A 24,461-nucleotide genomic window follows, 5' to 3' on the forward strand; every position below is an offset into this window, starting at 1 on the left:
ACCCAGGTGCCAGGAGCTGCCAGCCACCAGGCTCACTGAAACCCAACCTCAGTCTGCAGCAGCCAGCAGGAGGCCTGTGAAAGCCATAACTTCCCTGATTTTTCCATCATTAGCTGTGACCTCCCTCGTGGCTACTTACTCCAGTCTCAGAGGGTGGGACCCATTCTGAGGGACGAGCCATCTCTGTTCCTGGGAGGAAATTAGTCTCTAGCATCACTTGCTTTTTACTTACTGTGTTTATAGAAGCAGAAACACCACCTGAATTTCTCTGTAGACTCTGCAGGGAAATCATGTTTCCATATTGCATTATGAGAAATGCATTTGAAGTGTGCTGTGCTCAGTTAATTTTTTTTATGTATGGAGGCAAAAGAAACTTCAATTCAGAACAAGTTTATGCTTCTCTCTCCATTCACCATCCCTAGCGCTATAAATATGAACTGTATGTTACTTTCAGAACTGCAAGCCTTTAAGACCTCTCAAGGGAAAACATCACACCAAATTAATCTGCCGTCAAGTGGAAATTCTATATTGTTTGCATTTGCCAGTGTTCTGTATGTGGCTGTAATTGCACTGAAGCAAATATCTGCTTCAGGTTCTTCACAAGATTAAATGTGACCAATTGGGCGTAAAAGAGTAATCGAAATGTGGAGCTGTTACTTTGGGTTTGTTAGAGGCATTGCTCATTTTTGCTCTGACACGATGACACTAGGTTCTGGCTTTCTGTCACAGTGGGAAATCCAGGCAATGCGATGTGAGCTGTGTGGTGACCAGGAGTGGGACGTTCCCGCCTGGCAGTGTGCCCGTGTGTGCCCCTTGCCCTGCCATGTCCCGTCCCAGCCGTGCAGTCCTATGGCTAATAACTGTGCCTTGGTGAGTGGTGTTCAATTGGCACCTTCCTGCTGGCTCCTGAGGAGTGTAGCATCCCTTGTCCTGTAAGTTTACCACAGGTTTGAAGCTGGGAGGAGCTGTGACAATCCCAGCCCCAGTTCCCATGTCTGTGAGGGAGCCCCAGGCCTGGCCCGTGTTGCCATGTCAGCTCACCAAACTCCAAGTCCAGCCCTGTGCCAGCTGCATGTGAAAGGTTAAAGACTGCTTGAAAACCTCATGGTTTCTTTTTCTTGTTTTACTAGTTTAGCCATTTTCCCTCCTGCCATATAAATGCAATTACAAGCAAGTAAAAAGTCTCTCCTCAAGTTGGCTGCGCTGCCTTTTAATTCTGCGTGAAAACCCAACTTCTGCCGGTACCCTGCACAGCAGGTTGTTAAAAAAGCAGGCCCAGGTGGGCGAAATTGCCGATCTGAATCCTTCTTTATTTCAGTTTCTTTCAATTAGCAGGCTTATCCAAAAAATACATTGCAAGCTCCAGCCAGCTCTCCCCAGCAGAGTTTCTCGGTGCAGCTGCAGCGGTGTGCTCGCAGTGTCCGTGCACCGGGTGCCTCAGCCTAAGCCTGGCAGCAGGCTGTGCTCCTGTTGCTGGCCGGCCCAGGACTAGTAGGTCCTGGCTCCCATACGCTTCTCCCTCCCCAGCCGCAGGTCCAGCTCTCGCAGCTGCTCCAGGAAGCCAGAGTTGGGACAGATCCCTCTGTGGGAGCGCACGGCATGAATCGCGTCGGCAAGGGACATGTCCTCACAGATCATTAGGAAGGCGAGGACAAGAGTTGCAGATCGGCTGATTCCCATCGCGCAGTGGACCAGTACTTTGCCTGTGGAAAGGAGGGTAGGACTTTTAATGGCTGGGGACAGAATGCATAACTGTATCTCAGCATTCGTGATTGTGCTGCAAGTTTTGAGCTTAGCCCGCAGCCTGGTGGCATGTGGAGGTGGCGGAGAAAAGTGTCCAAAGCTTTACAGCCTGCTTCAGTGGGACCTGAGTCAGGAGTGTGAGCAGCATGGCTATGCCAGTGCCCCCTCTTTCTTCTGCATGATGTGCCCCTAGTCCCTGTGCCCAGTCTGGTGTCCCTGCTTGACCACCCCTTGTTTTGGGAGTGATTTACTAATTGGTGAAGCTTCAAGTGAGACAAAAATATCCTTGTTGGTTGATGACATTAGATGCAGCCAGAAACCTTAAGCTTCTTGCCTCCATTTCCCCTGGTGTTAATTCTGGGTACTTTGTGTACAGCTTTTCATCTTAAATCCCATTTTGCTTGTGACAGAGTATTTATTTAGCAACTGCTTTGGTTCTGACTAATGATGATCACATAGCCACATGCTCAGAGAGTGTGAGCATGTGTTGTAAAAACCTGCTGTGGCCGACAGGTTCAGAGAAGTGTTGATTCTGTAGTGTGTGCGACACCACCACCTTTCATTATCCTGGCATGAGAAATCTGAGCTCAGCCCTAAAGATAGACATGCCTTCAGCAGAAATAAAGAGACAAATATGGTCTCAAAGGAAGCAGTGAAAATGGCTCTGGTGACCCCAGACATGGACTGGGCATTGAAACCTTTTGGGGAATGAAGAAATCTTCTAATGTAATGTAAAATTCTGCGGAATTAAAAGACCAAGTGATTTTTGTTTGCATTTTCCCATTCAGATAGGCGTTCTCAGAATTTAAGCATATTCTTTACAACAGTCTGACAATGTTGTTAAATTATATCTGTCACTCACATTAACCAAATACGCATTTGTAGGAGTAAAATCTACTTTTTGTGGGAATGAGGGGAAAGGCTTTGCACTCTTGCTGATTGCTGATGCTAATCTAAATTTTTCTATAATCATTATTTTCAATGTGCTGCACTATCTCTAGCCTTTCCAGCAATCATGTGGGGCATGTATGCTGTATTATCTTCCCTAGAAGAAGCACTTCAGATCAAAATAACTCAGATCTGAGAATTTCAGAAGATATAAAAGAGTCAGGAGCACATAGTCTCTTTCAGAAATATTGGAAATAGAACAAAGTTGGACAGGGCTTTGGGAAAATCCACACTTAAGTAGTTTGCAGGCCTGGCTGGAAAGTAGTGGCAGTGACTGGGAAAACCCAACACTTGCCCTGGTGTACATCCAAGGCAACGAAAACCGAAGGATAAGATGTTCTGAAATTTTTTTCTTGGAATCAGAAACACCGTATTTTCATTGTTTGACGACTTTTAAGCTACCAGCACTCTTTTAGTAAAAGAAAAATAAAAGATAGTTATGGTTTGAACCACACCAGGAAGCAGGGTGCACAGAAGCACACAAAATCATGGAGATAGGCTTAATGTTGAATTTGAGTTTGGTGTACTAAGTAGTTTGAAACTCGATTGTAAACACTGGATAGGGCTTGCTATTTTGAGTCTTCTGCAAAGGAGTCTTCTGCCTTGGGAAACGCTTAGCCCCACCCAGAGTCTGCATCTGAAAACTAAGCTGAGTGTAGGTACAGATGCTGCCATTGGACAGTGTCTAGTGTGTTTTTGTAGAGGACGCAGAGAGCAAATCAAATTCCAGGGACCTGCTTGTACAGCCTGGCTTTACTCTCTGCTGGTTAATGTCCTAACTCTGTGTGTGAGATGAGGAAGTGAGCAGTAAGAGCACTAAATAAATTTTCTTCCCTGCTTGTCTAGATTGTCTGCACTTCAGAAGTGTCCTCCTAGCTGAGCAGCTTGTTTTAAAAGATGTCTCAGTGAGAGTCCAAACAAGTCACAACTATTGACCTCAGGCCCAGTCTCCATGGCTCTCCAGTATGCTGGTTCCCATGAGGGTACAGGTATATATTACCTCTTTTACATTTGCAATATCTATTCCACATTGTTAGTCTTTGTTTCACCACACAGGGAGGTTTTGAGAAATGCTGGTACGCTGACAATAAAATGACTGTTTGTTGCAGATAAATCAGTCATGTGAAATGATTTAATTAATGTAAAATTGCTCTAATGAAAGCAGACTTGAATTTACCATGTGATTATTTGTAGCAAACGAATTGAATGTTAAAGTTGAGTCGGGAAACAAAAGCTGTGTTGCTGTTTAGTTCTGTTTACAGGCTCAGAGCCCCGTCCCTGTGCTGTACATGGGCTAAGTGGCACTTGGAACCACCATAATACGCTGTGCCTGAGCATTGCTCGAGGCACCCGGAGCACCGTGTGAGCCTCCTATGGGAGGCAGCTGCCTGCACTGTCCCAGCACCAGGCTGGGCTCCTGGGTGGCTGCTGGAGCAGGGCCTGGAAAGCAGTGCTGGGAGCAACTGTAAGCAGCCTTCACAATGGCCATTGTGATGCCTATCCCTGTCGTGGGGTGGGCAGGGAGGTTATAACCAGATCTTCTGCCCCACGGAATCTATGCCACAAACTGAGGTCCTCCAGCTTTTCCTCCCCAGCTTTTGTTTTGCACGGAGTGCTAAGAGAAGTTGGATCAATCCCACATGAGAAGGCCGTGTTGCAACCTTGTCTCAGTGAGCGTGTAACAGGATCCCTTAGGAATAATGGGATTAACTGAGGAGAAGAGGGGGCACTTAGCTTCCAGGATTCTTAAATCTTGCAATCCTTATTTGAAATGTTGCACCGCGCATCTCAAGCTACTCCTTTCAGAGGCAGACAATGGCTGTCATCTGGCTGGGATTTGTGCAGAACAATAACACTTGGTTTTTAACAACGGATTATGGATATTGTATCCAGCTCATGCCTGCTGCAACTCTACTGACATCAAAGGGTTTGGAGTAGGGATGAAGTTTGCACATTCAACTTTGTTGGCCAAATTCAAGTTGGGAAATTCAATGTAGTTGAACAAATTAGCCATTAAAGCACATAATATCTTATTGTCCTTCTGCTACTCATCGTTAACTGAGCTAAATGTCCTGAACTAGCCCTTGCATCCTCGCAGGATGGATTCGATTTGGCTCCAGACCAGGCTCCAGCTCCATCATCCCGGGTTTGTGCCCCAGCTGCCCTCACCCCGTTGGGCCCAGCAGAGCCATGCTGCCTACTCACAGCAGCTCTTCCTGTTCCACCACAGTTCCCTCCTCTCTTGCTATGTTGTGCCACCATGCTGTAGCCAGGAGCACAACCAATTATCTAGTTCTTGATTTATCAACTATCTATTTTCTCATGGCTGCAAACAGGAAGAAGTCTGAGGGGAGCTGTGAGTGGCAGTGTGCCCCTTCTGCCCAGGGCCTGAAGGCACAGGTAGGAGCATCTGCTGGGGGCAGTGGCAGCGTGAAGTGATATCTGTGGTACCTCTACGGCAGAATCAAGAGAGGACCCTTTTCCTCCTCAGTTAAGCTTTTTCTTCCTAACTAACAAACAACAACAGCAATAAAAAAGGAGAGGGAGTTAGGCTCTTAGATGCTTCAGTGATGTGGAATAAGGGAAATGCCTTGGAGAGTTTACCATTCCAGTACGTTAATGTATGGGTTTAACTTGCCCATTTTAAACGTTTGAAGGGCAAGAAAAGGATGAGCTTGGGAATTCCGCTTGGGAATCTCTCTCTGTACAGTGCTAGTGTGATAGTTACTGTGGCATGCCTTCATCTCTGTGCTTAATTCTCTTTTCCTTTCCCTTTTTGCTCAACTTGATCAAACTGCTGATTTATGCTCAGACTTAGCTGCACTCCCCAAACATGCTAACTGCCCAGATGCCTGTGCAAAGGGGCAGGATATATACTGGTGTCACCAAAGATCTATTTAGTTAAGATAGAGATCTGGAATAGATAGGTAATAGTCTTAAATGACTTCTCAGTCAAACAGAAGTACCTCATTACATCCTGAATTTAATATGAACAAGCCTCTTGTCACCTGGTATAATATTTTGTTAAGCATCACTGCTTACAGTAAATGCAGCTTTTTTCTTCTTCTTGATGATGTGAATAACAATTCCCTCCCTGTCTCATCCCTTCCCAGGTCATGGATATTTAGCTGCTAAATTTCTGTACCTCAGGAAATCATACTTTTAGAACATCTTGTTTATATATTTTCCAAACTGTTGCGCTTTCCTTGAAATGATGAATGTCAGCAACAGCTGGACTGTATATGATTGAATTTCACCTTGTCTCCATTCCCAGAACCCTACTTCCATATGGAGTTCAGTAAAGCAGTATCTAAAAATGCAGGAGTAGGGATAAATAGACACTCTGGAGATGATGAGTTCATTGTGTTTGCCTTGAGCACTAACTTGTTCTGATAACTTCTAGTATTTGGGTATGCAGAACACCGCTTTTGTTTGCTTTTGTGGCCACCATGATTCATCTGTTGTTTTCTGTCTTTTGTCAGTCCATTTGGAATATTTTTTATCTCGTTTTGCACACAAATGAAGAGTTTTTGGATCTTACTTTTCCCTGGAGCACCACCAATAATGACTTCACTTGTAAATAGTATATGCTGTAATAGGCATGGGTGCAGATCCAAGTTTCCCAAGTACATTAGTGGTTTTGAAATCTAAATGCAGCCCTCAATTTCACAAAGGAAAATGCTTTCTACTGGGATGGATTATGCCCTCCAAGCAGCAGTAAACTCCTGTGTCTAGAACAGAAGTGCCCTGGGGTCTGTTACCATCTCTTCCTTTCCCGGTTTGTACAGTGTAGGTCCCTAGGTGTGTAGATCAGATCTACTCAATCGCTCAGCTGGGTAGTTTATACTATAGGGCACTCATTGGTATTTCAGCAAAATAGCCTACTGTGTGCATAACTATTCTCTTAATAAATCACTTTTCAGTGGGCAGCTGCATTTTTGTGGTACAGAGGAGACTTGTCCTTAATATTCAAGGTTCCCACCAGCTCCAGGCCTCTGGCATTGTACCTGGACAGTGTTGAGCAAGTCCAAGGATTTTTCCAAGTTATCTTCCTATCCCCAGCTTACTTCCTAGCAACAGTGTGGTGTTATCTCCTGACTGGTGGAGTTGCTTAGGTGTGCGTATACCGATTTGCTTCCTAGCAAGTTCTTCCCTCTTCTGTGTTGCAGGGCTTCTGCAGATCGTTAGCATTACGATCTTTTTAGCCAGTTCCAGCTTTTATTTTAAACTCAATCAGTGACTTGGCAAGATCATGTGTATGCATCTCCTCCCCGGAGCTCATCCACGTGTAGGTAGTAAATGATGCCTGCTATTCTGTTGTCTTTTGTTGATAGAGATTTTGAATAGGATGAGACAGAGGAAAAAACCCCTCTGAAAGCTCATTCAGTGTACCCTTTCCTGCTTTATCTTCAGAGAAAAAAAGCATCTGTTTAACTGTATTTTAGCATTTTCTTCCATCACATGCAAATACAAAGACATAACACATAAGCTGTAGGAAGCTTACACCAATATGCAGTTTTTGAAACAAGCAAACAAAGCAAAACCCATCCATATGACAACCTGTCTTTCAGCCTTAGAGGACTTGCATGGCCCAGGGCAGGCTGTACCAGGAGTTGTTACCAGGCTGGTAAGCAGCATGTCCTTTAGGGCAGCACAGAGGCAGTGGCAGCTGCTGCCCTGGGGCAGCTCAGGGTGACTGAGCAGCTCTCAGCTGTGCCCACATTCCTGTGCTCTGGGTCTGGTGAACTGCTCTGATTCTAAGCACAGCCTGGGCTTCCTACCCCAAGTCCTTGTAGAATTTGGGAGGAATTCTGGCAGTAACTCATTTGTTTCTGAGCAGGAATTTCTAAAAGAAGAGTGTGAGAGCAGTATTAGAGGAGTAGAAATAAACTTCCAGAGCAGTGTGACTTTATTTCTGTTCTTCCCCGCATGGGGTAGTGATTTCAGTAACAAGCTATGTATTTTCTCTTTACAACTAGAGTCCTCAACTTTGCAAGTCTTGCTGTGGGAGACTGGGAGGCAGGTGTGACACTGCTTGGTCTGTGTTTGCTTGCTTCGGAGCTCTTACCCCCATCTGCAGATGATTAGTTTATGCACAGCCCTACTTGTTAACTCACCCAACTTAGCCAAGCGGCACCAAGAAGCGTGCTGAAGGTATGTCATATGCACACATGCTCTGATTACCTCTCGGGGAATTCAGTGCGGCTCTTATGTATCGAGCAACTGGGTAGAAGTAAATGCTGAGATCAAAGTTCGGGTTGTCCTCTGCTTCTATGCCATAGTAATCCACAGGAAGGTCTTTGTAGAACTTGGGCCCAGTCTCGAGATGGAAGCGCCCAGCAGCAGCATTCACAACGTGGGAGATGCCCATTCGGCTCAGCTGTTCTTTGTCACGAGCAATGTATCTGGAGGAAGAAAAGCATTTCTCATTTTCCTGTTGCCATTTTCTTGTGGTGCAGCATAGAACACATGCAGTTTGTTAGAATGTTATAAAGTCATACAGACTTTTTTTTTTTTTTTCTGATAGGATGATTAGATCTGAAGTGCTTAGAAAAATGTTTCATGACAGAATTGGATTTTTAAGAACCTGGCTCTTAAATTTCCTACTTTTTCCACCAAATATGTAAGTTCTTCTCAGCTGAGAGGGTTGTGGTAATGGTATTTGTGGTAATTGGTGCACAAGCTGAAAGTTTTTTTTATTTGTTTTCTTACCAAGTCACGTCTGCTGAGCTTCCATCAGTTCTAGGACTGATGACATCTGGAATGGGAAGCAAGTACCAGGGGGTCCTGTTTGACTTTGCTCTAGTGTGAGCGCTGCATTAATGATGCTGTGACCCCACCAGGCTGTTGCAACATAGGTATCCTGTGCTAATGCAGGGGGAGAAATTAGGAGGGGGAGTATTCTTCTGGAAGGGAATGCTCAAATTGCTTTCCCTATGTGCTGTGGTATCCTAAGCAAGGTTCTACCGTGCTCAGAAATAAGACGTACTCCAAAGGGTCTCCAAATTAGTACCTAGCTGTCCCTTTAAAAAGAGTGGAGGATTTAGGCAGGGATGAGATGGAGGCTAAGAGTTTCATCAGCACCTTTAGCCCTTCCCTCTCTTACAGGTCTCCCACATAAAGGTTTGGCCAGACTTCATCCACATGCCCTCTGGGGCGTGCGCGTGTCCAGAGCAGGTGCTGCAGCTCCTCCAGGGATGGGGTGTCTTTGCTCTGCCCTCCCTGCGTGCGGCTTGAGGTTCTTCTTATCGTGGGACGCAGCAGGTCCCTGCCACACAGTGAGTCCCAGGCCATCCTGAAAGGTGAAGAGCAAACAGTTACCACCAGCAAGACATTTCTGAGGTAGTGCTCTCCTCCACTTAACCCCTCACCAAATTTACCCTGTGTTGAAATGATGGGCTTTTTGGAGTTGGAAGTTGGCTCTTTCTTCCATATATTGCTAGATTTATCATAGCAGAGGCCATGACTGGTCTTTGCAAATGTTGTTGTAGTCTAAACAATGACAGTACAATGTCTCATGTACCTCCATGTTGGGGTTCAGACGATGCCTTTGCAGCATATTCTTCTAAAATAAAATTTTATGTCATTATGGCAAATTTGAATTTAGAGTTTTTGCAAACTACTAAGCAAAGGGCCTCAGTGGGCTTATTTTGACCTGACTAGTCAAGCCTTTTTTTTTCCCCTCTTTTTTTTCAGATGTGTCAAACAGTTCATTAATACCTCGTGATTGTATTTTTTTAAGTTTTTTTTTTATTCCACAGTCATACAAACTTTCCCACTTTCTGTTCAGAATTCTGGATGCTGCTGACCACAGCAGTACAGCCCAGTTCTTGATATGGCAGCATGAGAGTTCTCCTGCTTTTAATGGAAAGAGGCAATGCTATGGAAAATGTTTTATGTAAGAGTAGCTACTCAGCAGGAAAAGAAAAAAAGTTACCAATTTGATATGCTGTGCTTTTCCTTCAACCATGCAACTAGAAATTGCTTATATATACTTTATCTGTTTTATCTTTTATAATTTTCTTAACCAGCTGAACTGAATTGAATGGAGTTGGTCATGCAAGATCTTGCTCACTAACTCTGAATTGTCTGCTTTGATGCAGGAAACTGTGTAATGAGCATTTTGGTTATTTCCAATGGTACTTGTGAGCCACACTCACTTTCCTGATGACAAATGCTCACAGTAGAAAATGTCTGCTTGAGTAAGTAATAGTGTGATTCTTGCTGCTATTCATATAGGCATTCATATATGGTTTTTTTCTGCAGGTTGTTTCATTTTCGTTCCTCTGTTTTCTGCCCTCTCCAATAAGTCTCCCATTTCTATTCTTGAAAGACCTGCTTTAATACTTTCTTTACATGGGGAAACTTTATTTTTCTTTCTTTTTTTCTTTTTCTTTTTTAGAAATCAACCTGTCTCTGGAATTGGTCTATTTCCATGTGGTACTCTTCCTTTGAAACAGTAATTCCTTGTGTGAGCTGCAGATTTTAACTGTTGGGAGGATTTTAGAAAAAAAAAGAACATTTTGGTGTTCTAAGAATTAGTGAGGTGTTGACTCTGTTCTTGGAGATTGGACCGCTGAGGGCTAGCGATTTTCCACACTAGGGTCACTTCCACATAGACACCAATATGGAGAAGTAGAAAATGGCATTTAATAAGGCACAACAGTTCTTTATATACATATATCTATCATCGTCTACGTCCCTAAGCACATGTCATTAATCAATCTCAGAGCAGGGGAGGTCCTTTCACATAACATCCCGATGTCCCAGCCACGCCTACTACAACAGTCAGGCATCTATATTACGGAGGTACTACAAAGTCTGTCAGCTCAGGCAACTTTAGACCAGGAGCATCTGTCTAGACTTGGATGAAGTTGTAGTCAATGAGTCAAAATCATGTTCTGCCACTGAATATCCTTTGTGTCAAAGATTAGATGAGTGGTTTGGGGTAAAACATTCCAGGACAGCAAATCTGAAAACTTCCATCTTTCTGCTGAGCAGTTCTATCATGCACAGATAGGCTGTATTCAAGTTGAAATCATATTCATCATGCACATCCATTACTGAGAACTTCCTTCTAAATGATGTGAGCTGTGGTGAAATATTTTCCTGGTTTCCCATTAAGGCTTGAGCACTCGCCCTAAGCACACCTGTTTTTGTGATGTTATTTGATCATATCTGTTTCTACACACACAAAGACAATAGACATCAGAGGGAAGTTCTTTACAGAGAGAGCAGAGAGGTGCTGGAACAGGTTGCTCAGGAGAGTCTGTGGATGCTCCATCCCTGGAGGTGTTCAAGCCCAGGTTGGGTGGGGCCCTGGGCAACCTGCTCTAGTACCAGATCTGTAGGCTGGTGGCCCTGTCTGTGTCAGGGGGGGTTAGAACTTGGTGATCCTTGGAGTCCCTTCCAACCCAAGCCATTCTATGGTTCTATGATTCTATGAAAGACAGAGACAGGGTGAAGGCTAGCTTGCTTTGGGAGCTGTTTTGCTGAAGGAGCAATGGGACAACCAGATCCCTGTTCCCAGAGGCAAAAAAAGAGGGAAGCAGTGACCACAGTGACAGCGTTGAGCCACCAAATACTCATCAGAAGCCACCAATCCACTGTGCACTTGGTTTGATTTGCCTTGCTATCCTACTGTCAAGGGGACACCCTGTTATTTCAGTACACCTTCTCCTGCCACTCTCGTAGTCTGCCTTGTCCTCTTAACTACAGTAAGTTTTCATTAAATAACAATGTTCCCAGGATGGGCTCGTATTGTTTGTATTACAAAGAGCTCCACTCCAGAATGTGCTCCCCTCCTAAAATGTGCGTATCATCTCCAGTGTCAGCTTTTTCTGTAAAAGCAAAAGCAGATGTTCTTGCCCATTTCAGATGGCTTTATGCAAGGCGAAGCATGAAGGCATTCCCATGCTGAAACGGACATTCCCCATCAATTCTGATAGCTGCTTTGGTGCTGGGCACCCTGGTGACTGTGCCAACTGTGCCCTGGCCTGCTGCTGGTCATCTCAGGCACCTGTGTGACTCTTCTGCTCCCACACAGGAGGTCTGCAGCAGGAATGGGACTCGCATTTCCTGTGTCCTGACCACAGGGCCATCTGCCAGTTCATTAAATGCTTTCAAGAATAACAGCCTCCTCCAATCCTTCCCACCTCATAATATCTGCAGCAAATGTTCCCCCTTTTTTGTTGTATCTCTTTCCTTGCGGTGTGGCTAATGACCACTCTAGGGCACTTCTCACTCCCTATAAAGTTGCTTTCAACTGTTTCATTTTTTCCTTCTTATTTACTGTTGCCTGTTATCCATTCCTCGTGCCCTCTCCACTGTATAAATACTTTGATTTTCATGTTACCCGGCCTCAGAGGACTGGAGGCTGCAGTCAGCCCCACTTTCCTAAGCCTCCCATGAGCAGGGAATTAGAGGAGGCTCCCCCAGAGTCCTAGTAATGTCATGGTGTTAGCACAGCCCTTACAAGAGCTGTGCTTTCTGTATCCATAACCCCATCCTTGTAACAGCCCAGGGGGACAGCTCTGAAGTACAGCAAACGTTAGGAAAACTGCTCTGCTGGAGATTTTTCAAAAAGTAGTCTTTCTAGAAGGGAACGTAACTGTGTAGACTTGGCAAAGGAAGGCAGTGTGTACTTTGCTTACTGCATGGATTCTGAAAGCTGTGGAATAATGGTTTTCTTTGTAAGGTGGGCACACTGCTTTGGAATTGTGCAAGGTTGACTTTCAGCTTGTGCTCGCATTATCCTGTATTCTAGCTAAGGAATTTACTCTTGTTGGTCTACAGTGACATGAATGGCAGAATCTGTGTATGAAACTTATTCCTTTTGCAATCTGGTCACATTTGTTCAACTGGAGAACAGAATCAGTTCATGTAAACTTTATGTCCAATAAAATCTGAGGGCTAGAGTTCATATTTCAAATGCAAAATAATTGCAACTAACAGGCTGTGAATGTTTCAAAAGCAGAGAAGTCTCTGTAGGACTATTCAGTTAATACGCTGAATAATGAATGCACTAAAAAAGAAAAAAAAAGACCGACATAGCTTTCCAGAGAAAATTTAGACAGGAAAACAAGGCAATTTTTTTTTCTTTTAATAAGTGACTGCTCAGTTTTTAGCATCAGTCCAACATTTTAACTCACTAATTTTATACAAGCAACTGTAATTTACTGAAATGCACATATTTAAAGAAAACAATGATATGAATAAAATTGTGTAATGTTTTCTAAGGAGCGTGAATAGATTAAAACAAATGAGTATGAAAGGAAAATGATTATATGTAATAATGTGGTTCTTCATTTTAAAAATGTTTTTAATGATTCTCAGCTCAATTTCCCTATATTCTTTTTTGCAAAGGATTTATTTCTGTGAAGCGTTGCATGGATGAGCAATACAGTTTTAAAATGCCTGTGTCTGAATGATAATCCCATGAGATGTTCCTGATCTTTGCCCTACTAGTGTTGTATTGCAGTAATTATTCAATAACAGAGGAGAAATTTTACCATTATATTGAGATTAATTTTGAATTGGTTTGTACTACAACTGTAATTTTATCTGAACTGTATAATAGAATTTCTTTGATTATGAATAAGAGGAGAATTGCGATCAGAGGCCTATCACAAAGTAAAGGTCATTTGGATGATCTAGTGACCTAGACATGAGCCGTGCTTGCCACCTTGCCATGCCCCTGTCTGTAAGCCCTTATCTGAAAACCACAATGGCTTTGCCACAATAGGACCAAGAAAAGAGCCAGGTCAACAGTTTGTTATGCTATGTGGTGATGTATATGGAATGTCCCAGGAAGAAGATGAAAGCGGGCCTGTGAGGTCAGAGAGAGAGTATCGCTGCTGCCTCTTTAGTCTTCTGCTCTTTCCCTCAGTGGATGCCTCTTTTGGCTGCATATATTCTGGATGTTTTTGTTGGTTTTTGATTAATTCACTGACTGTAGCCTTCTCTGTAACTCAGTTGGTGGCATTCAGTTCCATGCTGAGGAGACAGCTTTTAGAGACTGATCCCTTAATAGGTGTCTCAGTCCTTGGAAACATGTCACTTTTATCTGATTTTCCAGTACCACAGTATTTAGTAAGAACAAACTCAAATGCCAGTGCAATTTGACCATTTGGCAGTATGTTGGTTTGAGATCAAGATAAGAGGATGATGTGAAGGTTGAGCTGAGGCAACGTAAAACTCTGCAGCATGGTGCTATGGAAAGTTGGGAGGGAAAAACAACTCTCGTGTCTAGGATATCTAACTGGTGTCCTAGTAGAAAGTCCTCATATCTTTTGTTTTTCCTTCCATTTTTCCAATGCCAAGATAAAGGAGGGATTTTAGTACTATATAAGAATGTCAGTGCTCATGTTTGAATGATGTATGCAGTATTTTAATCACCCTAGTTACTGTATTGGCTTTTGTGTATGGATAAAACGTAGCTGTTCTCCCCTAGCTTTAGTAGGAATATTTTTACATTTTTAAATCCTGAGAACAAAGTGCTTTACATCCTGTTTTTTTCTCAAGCTGGTATGTGCTGTAACCTTGTCATCTCTGAAGATATCAGTGTCTGCACTTCAGATAGAGTGATTTGTGATGGTAAAAGACCAGACGGAAGCCCTGGGCTTGGCCAAAGCAGGTCATGTCAAGTTCATGCCTATCGTGTATTCAAAAGCCATAAATGTTTCTCAGAAAGCCTATCCTTTGGAAAGATTCCTCCAAGATAACATATGTTTGGGAAGGGGTTCTGTGTTGCTGCATCTCTGCACAAATGACAAGTATTACTGTCATCATTCTTTCTTCCTTGGTGTTTAACCCGATAGTCTCACTGGAGTCATAATTTATCAATTGCTAGGAGCACTATGGGATGTAGATGGTATGAATCAGATACAGCGATGACTGAGGTAAAGCTGGCTGGACTTGAAAGCTGTGATACAGGCAGTTTCCAGAGAAGCTCAAGGTATTTGCATTGCCAACTGGTTGTAAGAAAATCTCTCCAGCAGCTGGAGGATGTAATCTGAACAGCATTTCCAAATTTAGTGGAGGCTTCCAGACTGACAACTTGAACCCAGCTATACATCTAGGGGTAGGCCACTACTTGCCTTGCTGTGACTTAGGAAATCCATTTTGGATGCCTTGCAATCAGTGGACCATGCAGAGCTTGTGTCAAGGGAAACACTAGCTAAACTGATCACAAGAAAGATGAAAACATCCACTTGTTCCTCCTCTCAGTAGTGCACTGGTACCAAAGCCCCAGTCCTGAAAGAGAGGAATTGTGACACCTCTCCTTTTTCCAAGTAGAACTTTATTCTGTGTGGCATCCAAGGAAATCGGCAATGTTATTTCTGATACAAAGCACTACTGAAATACAAGGAAGAAATTAATCAACCCATCCTGATTCTCATATATGTTGATTTTACCACAACTTCCACTGATGTTATGCGTAGCCAGTCCTCAGAAACCTCAAAAATGTCTCTCTTTTTTTCATAGCAAGCGTGTGGGCCAACCAGCAGGGCTCAGACCTGCTGCTCTTGGCTGTCTCAGGGTGCACAGCAGTGCGGAGGCCTTGGGCAGGGTGGCCTCATTCTCTCCTATGACTGGAGTATAAATTATTCTCTTGTCATCGGCTGGTTAGTATGCTTGTATTTACCAGCCATGTGTATGGCTCCTGACAGTGGCTTAGACAGAAGCAGTCACCCTTCTACAGGCAGAGGTATTTGTGCCAAGTGTATAAAACCTGCCCACCTTTTTATTTTATTTTATTTTGCATCTTGTGTGTGTATTGTCTTTATTCTTTAGCCACAGAAAATCATCTTGGTAGAGATATTGCCAACACTGCAGTTTTCACTGGGTTAAAGAGAAATGAAAAATATGGGCAGCTGGATAGATTTTCCCTGACTCACCCCTTGCTCACTGAATGGAAAGCCAAGTACTTTCTGGACACAGTTGCATTCTTGTAATATAAATGGGATTGTAACCATGCTTCTGAGTCAGAATAGAGAAAAAGGATGGGCATATGGAGTATGTTTCATATAAACCAGTGGTGGCTGATTGGTGACACCACCAGCAGAACTGCACAGAACAAAGGAAGGATCTCATTCACCCCAAGTTCAGTGAGAAAGATCTGGAGAAACAAAGCTTGGAATGATCCCACTGTTATCAACAAATTTGAGCAGCCTCTTAGGGCAGCCCCAGTATGGACCCCATATGGTTCCAAAACTGTATTGCACTGGTATAAACATGAAATAAGTGTCTGTGGGGTAGGTGCTGAGTTAAGATAGATTCTATAGGAAAGAAAACTGAGCCTATGGGACAGGGACACACCTGGAGAAGCAGCTTTGCTTGTTCAAGCCATCCCTCTGTCATCAGTGAAAATTGCAGGGACCCAGGGTTTCAGAATGGGCCTTTATCCTCTTATAGGGAAAAAGTAGCTTAAGAAAAGTCTTCTTCAGTTGTGATTTTTTGGGGCCTACTTCATTGTAAAGAATGACCATGGAGAAGCTGGCAGGTGTGCACACAAGAATCAGTTTTCCCTGTCTTCTTCACTACTGAAGCCTGGATATATTTTGTTGTTGAATTGGGCCCTTTATTTACTAGTTACAAATTTTATGTGCCATTTTAATAATGTGTGTTTTAACTATTTAAAGCTGCACTTTAAACAAGCCCAGACACTCTGTTAACAATCTGCATGTTACGATATGTTTTTTGTAACTGCTTGTTATAGCATCAACTATTAAGGATTTATTACTAGTGCATTTTAGGTGGTGCTTTACAGTCCTTTAATTACAGACATCTAGCAGTCGTTACATAAATATGCATGAAGAGCAAGAACTCCAGTGTAAGGTGACCCAAAGGGCTTTTACCTGCCAAGACCAGGGTTCAGGCCCTCAGGTGGCAATGATGTCAGCAACACTTGCAGGGAAACACAAACATTTAAAGCTGTGCAGGGAACTGTGTTTCTCCCTGCTCTAGGTGTTCATGAAGTCGTCAGCTGGAGCAAGAGCTCTGCAGACCTCTAAGGACCTGAGCTTAGTTCTTGGCAAGCGAGCAAAGGAAAGTCAGTTCCCCTCCAGCATGAGTCCCAGCAAAGATGTGGGGATTTTGGCTGTGAGCACAGAAGTTGAGCTGCAAAATGGGTCCTGTGGAGCCCCTTAGTACTCCTGATGTTCTCAGTGCCAAATGCATCCTTACATCCATTAACCCAACCTTATCTGGTAGACAGTTGGACACGTTGCATCTGACTCAAAGACAGAAGCAAAAGGCAGGTCCAGAATGCATCTGCCACCTCCCTGTGCCACTGGTCACTGCAGCAGCATGGTCTTATCTGAAAGGCTCTTCAGCTCCCTGCCAGTCTACTGCTCCCGGCTCCAATATAATTGCTAGTGTCTTCTGCAATGAACTTGAGCCACCAGACTTGACCCATAGTTGGTTCTGACCATCTGTGACTCATTCATCCATTCAATGCTGGTATTTCTTACACCTCGTTGAGAAAGCAAAAATCCCACTCTACAGCATGGCAGTACTAAAAAACTACGTGGTGCATTTATGAGAAACTCTTGCTATTCTTAAGCACCCACCTGTAGATAATCTTGCCGAAAATTCAGTTCTTCCTGTGTAAGACTGGCTCTTCTGTGCAGAAAGGCTTTGAATTTCCAGTATCTATATTGCCTGTAGTAATGACTTGTCTGTGATGAAAAGTTATACTTTGAATGGGTAAATGTTTTTTTTTTGTTGGTGGTGGTGATGCTGGTGGGTTTGTTTGTTTGTTTGTTTTGTTTTGTTTTCCTGGGGGCACCATGAGATTACTGAAAAAATCTGAAGGATTAAACATTTCTGAAACAAAGCCTGGCAAGTTGATGCAAATTGAGATGAGGAGTAAAGTGCCCCATTTTGTTTTCTTCCCATATCCGCTACTATCCAGCTGGGTTGTCTGGCTGACCCCTGTGTTTTGGTGTACCACTGCAAAGCCATCACCCTCCTCAAACAACACAAATCTTGCTTGCTTTTTCATAACTTTTAGTAATGCTCTATCAATATTTGCAACCCGTATTTGCAGAGAGCACGTGGTACTTTTGTTACTTCCTGGTGTTAGTACAGCATGACCCTGCAGAGAGGTACAAGCTCAGTTTTGCTCATAGATTGCCTGAAATGTTCTGTTTCCGTGAAACAGTGTATTAGGAGTTTGTGGTGGCTGTGCTGCCTTTCAGCCCCAGTGCTGGGGCGGTGTGGGAGGCAGAGCCTTGCTGTTCTGCACTCTGCAGGGTGAATTCCTGTGGCTGTTTGGGGTGAAACCATCACTGCCACGCAGGCCTGCGGCTGCCCTCACGTGCTTTGTGAGGCATGTTGGTCAGGATATTGCGCTGCTAGCTGAACTCAGCAAGGGGAGGACACAGAATGGTTGGTTGCTGGGCACTCTGTGTCTGGTTTCATGGAAGAAGCAAAAAAGATCACTTGAGTGTAGTTTTTCAGTCCCTCATCCATGGTTTTATGCACCTTTGGATTCACTTCCTGTTGCATGTTCTTAATGCGGTCTGATCTAATTTTCTTAGGTCATCTCTTGTATCCATAATTGTCTGGGACAGAAGTCGTGCTCATTTCTTGCTTCAGCAAGAGCTGCTCAGAGGCCAAGGACTTCTTGTGCAGAGCCTTGCACAGGCTCCAGTTGCAATGCAGTCCCTTCAGTCAGTGTCCTGTGTTCCCACTGGAGTTTAGCAGGCCACATCTGAAGGTGAATGAGGCTACTGTGACAATAACTAATGTGGCAGTGTCTTCCAGCCCAGCATTGGAAACATCAGGCTTCAGAATTCAAAGAATTCCATTACAAATGAATGGTTTCTGCCCCGAGGATTTAACCAAAAGGATGGCACAATGCAAAGCCTTTCTCCCCTGTGACTAGCTCTGGTATGTTCTTCTATCTTAAAAACAATATATTGCTTTTTTGGGTCTTTTCTTTTTGGGGGCATTGACAGCTTCCCTGCTCTTTGTTCTTGTCCTGTGGTCTTTGCCATCACCATGAAGAAGTTGGTGCTACCCACTTGCAGGAGACAGCTGACGCATAGCAGGAGGCCTAACTGTGTGGTAGGAGGGAAGATGGGAAGCAGCAGGAGGTAAGCTCTCATGGTTCCCTGGTGTTTCTTGAGTACTGCAATGTATTTAATAGTTATCACAGTGAGCCTGTGAGGAAGACAATACTGTTCCCACCACACAGGTTGAGATGGTAAAGAACAGTTGGGTTTTCTTGCGTCTCTCCACAGTCCTGAACTGGGAGGTAGGCCAGGGGCAGAATGGTGCTGAGCACCTGTGGCAGTAGCTGAGCCTGGAGAAAGAGTCACTCACAGGTCAAATTTGGGTCAAAATCACTGCCCACCTCTGCTGAGTCGAAGGCAACTTATACTGAGGTGATGATGGTCAAGTTTGGTCTTGAGTGGGATTTCCTTCCAAAAATTATTCTAGAGAATGGGGTTTTCTAGGAAGGCTTCAGCAGGTTTTGGTTTTGGCACTCGAAATAGCTTTCAGAACACACAAAATTAAACCAAGGACAGAGAAACCTTAGAACATCACACACTACTCTTGATACCCTTTCTTTAAGTAGTTGGAAAGACCTTCAGCAGTACCCTAAGAAGCAGCACGAGTCCTTATTAAATGCAGTGTTGTTATAGCTTAAAAGCAATTGCGGTAATTGCTTCTTCATCTCTCTTTCTCTCACCCCTGTCTCTATGATTTGAGGCTTTCTAGCACCGTGATAACTGTGGCAGGACTCAGAAAGGCTTGGAAGGCTAGTTTCAGAAGCCTGTATTTCTCACCAGTGTCTTCTGGCAGAAGGACAGACCACAGAGCTGATAGCAAGCTCCTGTTGCCCAGGTTTTTGGCTGGAGAACTAGGAAGGATAAACACCTTCTTAAGCACTGTAAGATAGAAACAGAGGAGAAAGGAATGGAAATCCTCTCATAATGCAAGGGCTAGAAGCAGTCCAGCTGTTTTGTTTTATTTCCAACATGAGAGCTGTGGTCAGTCCCGGTGCAAGCTTGGCCACCTGTCAAATCAGGTTTGTGAACTAAAGCTTATTGAAATTTGACACGGTCTTGTCATGGAGCACACTGGTATGGATCAATAAAGGCTCCTCCTATAGCTGTGACACAGCACGTATGCTATCCACATGGTCCCAGATGCCCCTTGTAAATCATTAAAATACTGGCCAGTTCTAATCGGACCCTTTGGGCTATAACGTAATGTACTATCGGAGAACTTGAAACAATAAATCAAGTTAGTACAGAGGTCAGTCTGAGAATGAACAGAGCTGAGACTTGTGGGGTGATGCGCATGTAGTGTAAGAGATGCAACAGGAGGTGAAATCCCAAGTCAGCTATGAAGATTACTTTCTTCTCATTGTAAAATCCCACTACCTTTCTGCTGAAAGAAAAAAATAATAGGATCTAATCATATCCTGTAGCACAGCTGATTTGAGGTCTAGAATTTCCCAGCGGTTGTGTTAGCTCTTGGGATCACAGGTATTTCTAATCATTTCTCCTTTAGGTTAACTCATACCATATTTCTAAAGTAACTAGAAGTTAAAAAATGTGACCTCTAAAGGTCATAGATCACCTGCTGCAAAAAGAGCTGACTTTCCTGTAGAGCTGAAAACCATCAAACCATTAGCAAAAAAATGATTTTGATCCCATTAGAAGGCAGTTGCTGTGGTTGCACTTTTCAGCCTTGCATGGGACACAACAGGAACCTCTGGGAAGGAAATGTTGTCTTGCAGTGCCCAGGTGCTGGCAACTAGTAACAGCCTGTGTGCTGTGGCACTGCTGCACAAAGCCGAATGAATGGTTGAGGCTTTCTTTCTGGTACAGATAGAAAACCCTTGACAAATTCAGATGGGACTCAACCTAAGTCTGAAGACAACATAGTAGGGGTTACAAGCAATTTCTGTGGCCATCATAGAGTTCAGCAACCATAAAAGTCAACTGGCAGAAAGTGACACTGAAGTCTTAACTCCTTCATCTATGGTGTAGCTGCATGTCCCTTTTTGTTTCTTACCTTACATTTAGAAGACAAGTACTGAATAATTTTTTCTCATCTTACCTTAGGGCAAGGATAGCTTGTGATGCATGTAGCATACGCTAAGACTATATAACTCTCAGCACTGCTGTTTAATTTCCCTTGCCTTCTGCTGCACTTTTCCTTTAAACCTCTCTATGCTTAGCCTAAATTGGGTGGAGTGTTTTTAGAATCCATACAGCAGAATAGTTTGGCACCTGAGTTTTACCCATGGAGCTGTCTTTTTGGTAGTGGCCTGTGGGAAGGGTATCAGAGGCCCCTGCTACAGTAGCCTCCCTTTAGCCATGGAGGCCAGAAAAGGACACTGCTTTAATCCTTTCAAAGCTGCACCAGGTACAGGCTCTGCTGTGGGAGATGTGAGTTGACTGATCTCTTTGGAGTTTTGTGGCAGGGCATCTCAAAGGGATCTCAGCTGAAAGGTTTGGAGAGCAGCAGCAGGAGCTGACCTCAGACTATCGCAAGCCAGTAACTCAGAAAGTCACAGCATCACAGTAGACAGAGCTACCACAAAACACTGACATTAAATAAAAGACCTAGCAAAAACAGAGCAGTAAATATCTGGTGGTAAAAAAATGGTGAAAAAAAAGAGGAATTTGGCCTCCTTGAATGATGTACCAGCACCTCCAAACCAGAAGAGTGCATGGGGCAAGGTGGCTTAATATTGCATTTTATCTCTAATTAGACCTAAAACAAGTTTGAATTTGTTTTAAGCCTGGTGAAGAAATAGTTGAAACGACGTAGATGCAATAATCAGTTTCATCAGAGGCACAGCACAGCTTGGTGCGGGAACTTAATGAAGATTTGTTGGTCAACAGCAATCTCCCAACACGCTTAATGTGCTCTCTATTTAATTTGCTCTGCTATTGTAGTAGATTTGAAGCCCCCAGGTCAGTCTCGGCTTTCATGGCTCTTGCAGTCTCTGCAATGTCAGCAGGAAGCATGAACCAAAGACTCCGAGCCTGGGCTTGAGCAATGTATATTTCTCTTAATGAAACCCAAAGCCAGGTGAAACTTTTGGGAGAGAGGAAACAGGATATGGAGCCCCTTTGGGGGCTGGGAGGTGTTCATAACACTCTAAAACTTGGCCCACATTTCTGGTCTCCTCCCTTTCTTCTACACAAAGGGTTTGTAGCTTTTTTAGACACACTTGGATCCATTGTATGTTGTGAGAGAACCTGCTGGGAAATTTGGTGATTCCTGCTCACCAGGGCAGAGGAAATGTGTGTTTCTGCTTTGTGTTCTTAGGAAAGCAGGAAGATGAAATTCAAAATGAAGCAGAGCAGATGGGAATCTTTCACAGACAGACACTGGGAAACATTTAGACAAGCTTTGTCCCCAGTCCTTGAGCTCAGGATTTAGCAACTATACCATAGAGAGATTTAAGAAAGACAATGAAATGCATTTTGGCTTCAAGTGCAGTTCCTCCAGAATCCGATGAGAGTTGTGCACGTGAATCTGAAGCCAAAGTATAGCTAGCAGTATGGGGAATAGATGTAATGTGAGAAACTCTCATGCTATATTATTATAGTCTGAATTGTTTCCATCATTCTGGGTTAAGTAATTCCCCACTATCCATCTCCAAAGTGTAAGCAGTAGAGCCTTGATGTGCCCCAGGGAGAGGAAGCAAACCAGTCTTTGAATCTTTACCCAACCTTACTGCTCATATTTTGCTTTCAGTGAATAACTGTTCAAATCCTTTAATATTTCATTCCCATAAAAATATATTTACCAGGGGTTTTTGTGGCAGCAGTAAGTCTGTGTTTATTATTTTAGGAACACCACATGACTGGCTTTAGAGAAAAGATGAGGTAGGAGCACAGAGTGCTGCAATCTATCAGGGAACAGCATGTTTTCCACCTGTTGAGGCAGCAACCACAATAACAGATGCACATAATAATTACCTGTACCTCAAAGGCAGCACCACGTCCTGCACCTTCTGCTCCCCACCTAGCAGACAGCTTGATAACAGAATTACAAAAGAGGAGCAGCGAGAGAACGGAGTAGATAGCTCTTTGTGAAGAACGAAAGAGCAGTTCTTATTAAAGAGAAAACTGGAAGGTGGAAGATGAGAAGGAAAGATCTGAGACACCATGATGCTAAAAAATAGTGGAGCTGAAAAACTCCAGGAGCCTGTCTTATTTTTAGAGTGGTGGTCAGGTTTTTCCAAATGCCTTTTTCAAGGTTGCTCTCATTTGTACTCCTATCATCAGGGATAATCTCTCCTGAGAGATAGGTGCCCGACACGTCCAGTGGAGCCCAATCCTTCCCAGAGATAGGTGCCTCTGCAGTGGCTTATTTCCCCATGGGATATTGGCCTTGTCTCAGTAAGTGACAGGATGAGTATGACCCCATGCCAAGGTCCTGTTTCTCTCCTCATCCCTCTCAGCAAGCTCTGGGAGCACACTGGAGCTCTGCTACCCCCCTGTTTGCTCGAGAAAGGCTGTATAGAGAAAAAGCAAGGACAGGGTGGGGAGCAGGGCTCCAGTGCAGGTGAAATACCTTTGCTCCTCACTGCTAAACTGCTGTGGGGTCTTGTGAGGCTATTTGCCCCTGCACAGGCTAATGCAAAGTAGGAGGTGGCATTCAGCTCGGTAAGGGCTCCCTGAGCATGTGAGCTTTGATGTGTTTTGTACCGCAGCAGTCCTTTGCAGGCAGAAAGGAAGAGATCCTTCCTTGCAGAGATTTGCAGAGGAAGGGAATGATCTCAGCCCCGATTTAATCTTGACAGAAGCAGATGATGAGAAGACTGTGTGCTGAGTTGGAGTTTTCCTTTGAATTCCAATGGTGTTGAAGGCAGAGTTATAAATAGACACAGTATCCTTTCTACCCTGGTACAATTCTGTCTCCAGCTCCCCATATAGACAGCAAGACTGCTAGTAGGTATTTAGCAGGAATTAATTTAACCCAGTCCACTCTTCTGTACGCTTTCACTCCAGGAATCCTGATGGCTGCCACAGCCATACAGACATATTTCCTCAATAACAGCATTCTGAAAAAGGCTGCTGATATTGAAAACCCCATTTCTGCCTGAAAATTCTATCCTAGCTACAGATAAGTCAGAGAAGCCCCAAATGAGTATGTATGTGTATATACATATATGTATGTATGTATGTATAAAACAAACAAACAAACAAACCCTCTCACCTCCCCCAAAGAAAAACTTCCCTTTTTTCTCTCATGTTTTGTTTCTGAACAGCACAGCACTTTTCCTTACAGTCTGTTCCACATTTTCTCCAGTGCAGCCAGTTGGCCAGTTTCTCCTTTCCCAAGGAAGACTTTTGTGGATATCACTTGCACATCAGTAGGAAACCCATCTACAGTGCTTCATGGCTATTAGATAGATCTTTAAGAAATTTAAATACAACTGGTGTTTATAACTAAAAGAAAAAAGCCCTGCATTTAAGCATCTTACTCGGTGCTGGTTTCTCACGCTGGGCCTCCAGCAGGACAGCCACCCAGCATGTCACAAACCCGGGGTGTAAGGCCAGCAGCAGTGACCTGGCCTCACCTCACCCCTGTCCCTGCTCGCTGCTTGCGGGGCCAAGGCCCGAGGCGTGCTGCTGGGTGCGTGGCAGGCTGGCAAACAAGCTCGAGGTACTTGCCTGGTCGTTGAAGCTCCTGCGCGGCTGTGCCTCAGTTACCTTTGTGCGAGCAATGCCCCTTGCTTCCCTCCTACTGTTAACAGTCACACAGCAGCCTCTCTGCCTTTGGTT

The 24,461-nt window shown here is 43.9% G+C and overlaps 1 protein-coding gene across 2 annotated transcripts; it reads right to left on the reverse strand.

Annotated features, from left to right (window-relative positions):
• Positions 1–1,123: 1,123 nt before the first annotated feature.
• On the reverse strand, positions 1,124–24,456 carry DUSP13B (dual specificity phosphatase 13B). Of its 2 annotated transcripts, none has more exons than XM_065746528.1 (4): positions 24,390–24,456; positions 8,798–8,986; positions 7,876–8,096; positions 1,124–1,703 (listed from the first exon to the last, which is right to left on the reverse strand). In XM_065746528.1, the coding sequence occupies exons 2-4, from the start codon at positions 8,983–8,985 to the stop codon at positions 1,489–1,491; spliced, it is 624 nt and encodes a 207-aa protein (XP_065602600.1). In that variant the 5' UTR covers position 8,986; positions 24,390–24,456; the 3' UTR covers positions 1,124–1,488. The 2 variants fall into 2 exon arrangements, with proteins under 2 accessions (XP_065602600.1, XP_065602601.1); XM_065746529.1 differs by having other exon boundaries at positions 24,351–24,418.
• Between the last annotated feature and the right edge of the window lie 5 nt (positions 24,457–24,461).

Source organism: Cyrtonyx montezumae, unplaced genomic scaffold (genome assembly GCF_038088225.1).
Source record: "Cyrtonyx montezumae isolate F1298 unplaced genomic scaffold, pur_monq_1.0 scaffold_4, whole genome shotgun sequence".
Classification (NCBI taxonomy): Eukaryota; Metazoa; Chordata; class Aves; order Galliformes; family Odontophoridae; genus Cyrtonyx; species Cyrtonyx montezumae.